Source organism: Astatotilapia calliptera, chromosome 15 (assembly GCF_900246225.1).
Source record: "Astatotilapia calliptera chromosome 15, fAstCal1.2, whole genome shotgun sequence".
Taxonomy (NCBI): Eukaryota; Metazoa; Chordata; class Actinopteri; order Cichliformes; family Cichlidae; genus Astatotilapia; species Astatotilapia calliptera.
Window position 1 is genome coordinate 31,528,644 of NC_039316.1, and position 6,000 is coordinate 31,534,643.

The 6,000-nt window shown below is 41.5% G+C and overlaps 1 protein-coding gene across 1 annotated transcript in view; it reads right to left on the bottom strand.

Annotated features, from left to right (window-relative positions):
- Positions 1–3,901, bottom strand: part of kcnk10a (potassium channel, subfamily K, member 10a) — a 38,655-nt gene extending 34,754 nt beyond the window's left edge. The window contains exons 1-2 of the mRNA XM_026194931.1: positions 3,283–3,901; positions 957–1,342 (exon numbers count right to left, since the gene is read on the bottom strand). Coding sequence (XP_026050716.1) covers positions 957–1,342; positions 3,283–3,337 — 441 coding nt within the window. The 5' untranslated portion in view covers positions 3,338–3,901. The remainder of the gene's footprint in view (positions 1–956; positions 1,343–3,282) is intronic.
- Between the last annotated feature and the right edge of the window lie 2,099 nt (positions 3,902–6,000).

The window sequence follows — 6,000 nt, forward strand, 5'->3', positions numbered from 1 at the left end:
GTTGGAGCTCAGTCTGGGGGGGGGGGGGGGAGTTATTTTTTTTCTCCTTATCTTTCCTCATGTGGTGCATTTTCCATTGTTATACCTCTCTGACCTGTCTTCCCCATATGATGTTTTGTGTAATGTATGTATGGTCGGAGGGTAAGATGGCGCCGCCATTGCGTGCAATAGGTCGGCAGCCTTATGAAATTTCCCCTTGTGGGACTAATAAAGGTATATCAAATCAAATCAAATCAAATCAAATCAAATCAAATAAACAGCCTTTCTTTCCTTCCTTTTCCAACCTTACTACTTTGTTACTTTTACTTTTGTTAATGGCCTTTCATGTTGTCAGTCAAAACATGGATGAAATGAGATTATCAATTTTGCATTGACCTCTCTCATATTTCTACTGAGAAAAAAAATATTTTGCAATGATTATTTTTTATCATTTTAGAACCACTCCCAAATATGATATTAAACCTAAAAGATTATGCTTTACACAAAGATGACTAGTTAGTAACATATAAACAGAGGTCTATGTTTTTCAGATTTACTAAGAAATACTCCAACTTTACCACTTTTTAATTTTTTTGTAATGATCTTATGTACTATTATTTGCCATTCTTTTCTGAATAACATCCAAAAGCCAGTACACTCAAATTTCAACAAATTTATTGAATTAACCATAGTCAGCAGGCTTTCCTTCCAAACACATACATGCCCAGTCATATTCTTTCAATAAAGTACATCATTAAGGAAATTCTTCAAGGATATCTGGAAACATTGAGCAATCTCCGCATTTGTACCAGACTATTCAGTGTGGTCTGTATCCACACCAGGGTGCCTGACAGAGTATGTGCTCGAATGGCGTCAGATCAATGTGACGCTTAGGTTTCAGTTGACCTGAGTCCCCACTGGGAAAACCAGTCAAAGACTGAGGAAAGGCAAATCTATCAAACAGCAGCTGCTCTTACCTTGATGATAGCCTCCAAGTCTTCTGCGGACACACAGGGGTGTTTTAGCAGGAAAGCTGCCTTCTCTGCTGTGATGGTGATCTTCTGGTTATTTTCAAAGGGTTGCTCAAGCGCTTGGAACACCAAACCCCCCGCCACCAGGTAGGTCACCACCACTACAAACACAGCTAGCACAGTTTTCAGCTTCATCATGGTGAAGGGAGCTGAGCCATCGGCCACCGCCTCCATGCTGGCCACCATGCTCGGCGGACGGGAGGAGGCGGAGAGCCTTGGCAGAACGCAGCCCATTGGGTTCTGCATAGTGGCCACACTGGCATGTACTAGGCTGGACTGAAGCATGCCTGGCTGCACCTTCTTTGGTGAAACCAGGTTGGTCTGGACTTCCACTGAAACAAAGGGGAAATGAAAAATAGAATGATGTGATATTTGCATGATTGAAGTGATGTTTTCCACTGACAAGTGCTCTGATAGAAAACAGGTGATCAGCAGGAATAAGCATAAGAAAGGACAGTTTGTTTGATTTTAAAACATATGCTAATAATTTTGCAGATGAAGAAAAGCAGAAAGACCAAACAAAGTCCTCAGGGTACTCAGTGGTGGTAGTTAACAGTGATGCAATGGGAATTCACTGAAGTACAATTTGTTAGTCTATATGCTTATGAAGTGCTTATAAAAATACTTTTTACATGTTACTTGAAACCAAAGAAAAAATATTTGATCATCATGGATTTATCTTTGTTATCGTTATTTGTCAGTATGTTGGTGGGCTGGAGCCTATCCCAGCTACCACAGGGCGAGAGGCAGGGTATACACGGGACTGGTCGCCAGTCTGTTCGCATTCACATCTATGGCTAATTTAGAATTACCAGGTAACCCCACTAACTGCATGTCTTTGGACTGTGGGAGCAATATGATGTTTGGAAGACTAAATAAAACAAGCACTAAGGTGCTGAGGTTACTTTCACTTTTAACTGACACTAATAAAATTTCTCACCACTGTCTCTGTTATAGAAACAAAACACTGAGTGGATTAATGGACAAGTGAATAAGTAGATTCAATTCATGCCTATTCAAAGTCACAGAACTTGAAGCAATAATGAACTCTATAGGTTTTGAATGAACAAACTAAATAATTATTTAGAGGATGTCAGCTATTAAACCACAGCAATAACAGGGTGCAGCACTAGAATGTTCCTTCTTGACCTTGGGCAGAAAATCACAATTCAAGTTTTGACAGTTGTTCAACTGCATCTCAGATCTAGAGGCTTTCTGATTTGGTGGATAGTGTTTAGAGTAAATTCTATCGATATCTCTTTTAAACAATCATTCTCTGAATATAAGTAACTGCTGTTTATTATTTGCTACGCCACTGAAAGTGTTACTGTAAAAAAAATCCCAACATATTAGTGAATGTCACACCTTCTTCTGTGGTTGACAAAAACAGATCGTGATGAGCTCTCAGAGTTACAGCCCAGCAAAGCCAAACAGGTGGATTTTGCATTTCTTCTATTCACGACACAGTGTTATGTAAAAGCAGCACAGGGAATCATGACAGCTGCAACACATTTCACTGACATTAGTACACTTGTAGAAACCAGCAGAGACGGCTGCTTTGATTTATGTAATCAGTCAGCTGCAGTGTGTACAGTTAAGCTTACATGCAGGTGTACACTTCAGAAATCCCGCAATTAATGATGTGCCAACAGCACTTGAAAATAATAGAGGGGTGCCATATAAAAGACTTTGAACTGATCAAGAGCTTGCAAACACTCGATAAACATGCGCATGTTGACGGTGTGGGAGAACGTGACGGTCATGCGGGATTCGGGGGGCTATTTCCACGGGGGTGGATGAGGTAATGTTACGACAGACCTCCCCGCTGCATCACACCGGAGCATTTGTTGACTAACAGCCTCAGGCTAGATGTCCCTGCGTTGCCCCGCTGTGGGCATAATTACTCTTTCTGCCATTAAATGATTTCTCAGGTATAAACACCACAGAGTACCGAAGACGCCGCGGGGTGGATGCGGCTGCAGTGTTTGCCCATAGTAAACTTCAGCATGCAGCTTCCTGTGGAAATTCAATGTCTGGTCAGCATGTTAAGTAGCCAAGCCAGTGGGAGATACTGGACCAATTAGTGTTTACAGAGCAAATAAAGGTCACAAAGAGCAGTTTGACTTCAGCAGTTCATTTCAAAACATGCAGTAATGGGAGGATGTGAACGCCAACTTTCACCGAATCCAGAACGACATCTAACGCGAAAGTGCAGCATGAATAAAACACACCAGCACCTTCACAAAAACAGCATACTGACTGACGGGCTAACCTGGTGGAGGGTTCATGTTCCCTGGTTTTCTTGGATTCTCAGTGGGAAATTTCATCTTGGCTCTTCTGGCACTGCCACTATTAGAAGAAATATATATCCAACTTTCAGGGTCTTTCTGTTGATTCCGTCGCTTTTAACCGGGAAAGAATGGAAAATGGCAGGGAGTAAAAAGACATTATCCGCAGCGCGTGGTTCCGCTTCAGTGGCTGAGAGACTTGCTGCTTGTATGAAGCTTCTCTTCTCCCCAACGGTGGCGGTCTTCAGAAGCGCACACCCACCGCTCGCCGCATCACCGTCTGCATTGTGTAGCAGTAAACACCATGGGCGCGGGTAACGAGAAGCGATGCTCCACTGAAGAATCTAACCATCACATTGCGACGGATTTCTGTTATACATTTACATCACGGTGCATCTGAACAGCTCTGCGCTGCTAGTTGTCAAGACCCACCACTCCCAGATGCTGCTGCTGGTGCAGTTTGGCTTAATCTCCACACCGTAGCGCAGCGTCGTGCCTTTACCACTAGATCACGTTTGTCCAAATGAGAGGAGCAAGCAAAGAGAGGAGAGATGCTGAACCACAGCAAGACGCGCTTCAGTGTTTATTTAACAATAACACCTGGTAGCTGTTGAGAAATATAAGCATTATATAAGAAGTCTGTGCTAAATTAAAATATGTTGACTCCATTGTTACACGAATTAGGGTTAGGATTGTGGAGTGTTAAAACTCTAACCCTCTCCTTTCATCTCCAACAGCATTCAGTCATATCAGGCCTATTTGATGGCACAAGATTGCTGCCATCTTCTGACGCAGTTAGCTATTGGCTCTGGAAGCAGGCTTGATTCTGCTTGACTACAATTTCATAGCCAAGTTTGTTGCTGTTTCTTTCTTAAGAGCCTGTCCACGACCTAGCTGTTAACGAAGGCGGAGCTTGTTAAGCTGAGAGGTCAGCAGTTTCTTTGATTGTTTGGGCATTCACATTGTGGATAAATCTGTGGTCTTTAACAAGAAACTAATGGGAGACCAGTATGCTAGACAAGCTGCCACTGGCTATGCTTCCTATGCTCTGATCAATCTACACACAGTACAGTAACCGAGCTAGAATTAGCAAGTAAACAGATGCGATAGCAGAGTTAAGAGTAGTGTCAAGAAGTTTTAGTAACCCTTCAACATGTTAGCAAGTAAACTCTTGTTGCTATAGAAGAGAGAATCAAATCCGGTTTAATAAAACAGCCACGCTGAACAGGTGCAGTTTGTCATTTTCAGATTTTAGATCTGAGAAATCAGACTTCATACAACACCTTCATTTCTCATGTATGATTTATCCCTCTTTAGATTGTCAGTTAACCATGTCACAGTGCAGGTGCCTGCGTTTTTTAATTTTATAAAAATATTTAATATACATTTAACATCAAGAAGTTGTTCCTGTGTTTCTGAGTTAACAGCTGTTCCTTTGAGAAATATCTGGTCCTCACAGCAGCCACAAAAAAACACACATTTTTTAACCTCATCTTTTTTGATACCGGTGTTCAATCAGAAGCAATTCAGTTTTGTTTAATTTTTTTTAGTTTTGTGTATACGGCCCCAAATCACAAGCTGCTTAAAGTTGCTTTATGTTGTGAGGTAAAGACCCTTCAACGACACAAAACCTCAACAATCAGAAGACTTACTATGAGAGAGTACTTGGTAAAAGTGGAAAGGAGAAATTCCCTTTTAACAGGAAGAAACTGTCAAGATCTAGACTCTGGCAGGACTCCTTAGTCAATTATTTATAATTATAATTAAGTATAAAAAATAAAATTACAGATTATAATTATGAGTCAATTATTTACCATTATTTACAGTGAATATGAATAGTCAAAAGATTATACAGTAGTGACAATCCCAAACTCCTCTGATGCTTTCCAAAGTTTCCAAACCATTTCCCAGACTCCCTCTTTGCAAAGACATCTCACCACTCTGCATCTCAGGTCTCTCCAGGTAGACCAGAAAACAAGGAAAGGCAGGTAAGTGTCACGTAGGTGGCTGAATGAGGATGTGGACACTGTTTATTATGAAGACAAAATTAACACAACATGATAGGTTGCACTAAACTGAATGACTGGACATGACTGAGCTAGATGTGTTTCATTAAAAAGACAATGTCAATAGAATAGAAAGAGGTAAGATGACAGATGGACTGTGACAGTACCTTTCCCCAACCTATAAAGGGAGTCTGAGGAGGAATTCTCTCACCATCTTCTTGTCCGGGATGGCGGGATGCACGACCTAGGATCATTCCTCTGGGCCATATTCCTCACAATCAACCAGGTACTGGAAGCCCCTTCCACGACATCTGGTGTCCATAACTGAGCAACCTCAAATGGGGAGACAGAGAGGATTAATCACTGTATCATTTTCAAACGGTCCAGTGTATTTGGTTGCAAATTTCTTAGGTTTCATTTGCAGAGGGATATTTTTCGCAGATAACCAAACTTTCTGACCTGATTGATAAGAAGGTGCAAGTATCTGGTACTGATCAGCCAGACATTTGTTTTGCTCTTACATTCTCAGGAGTGCAGTTCAAGTTGACTTCGAGTCTTTCACAAAAGATGGCCACCATAACAGAGCCAGGAAGTATATTGTGTGGTTGATGACCCATACATTTGGCAGTATGTGCCCACTAGGTTACTTTTGACCGGACTTTCACAGGGATGAGGAGTTGAGGTGTGTTACCTGGG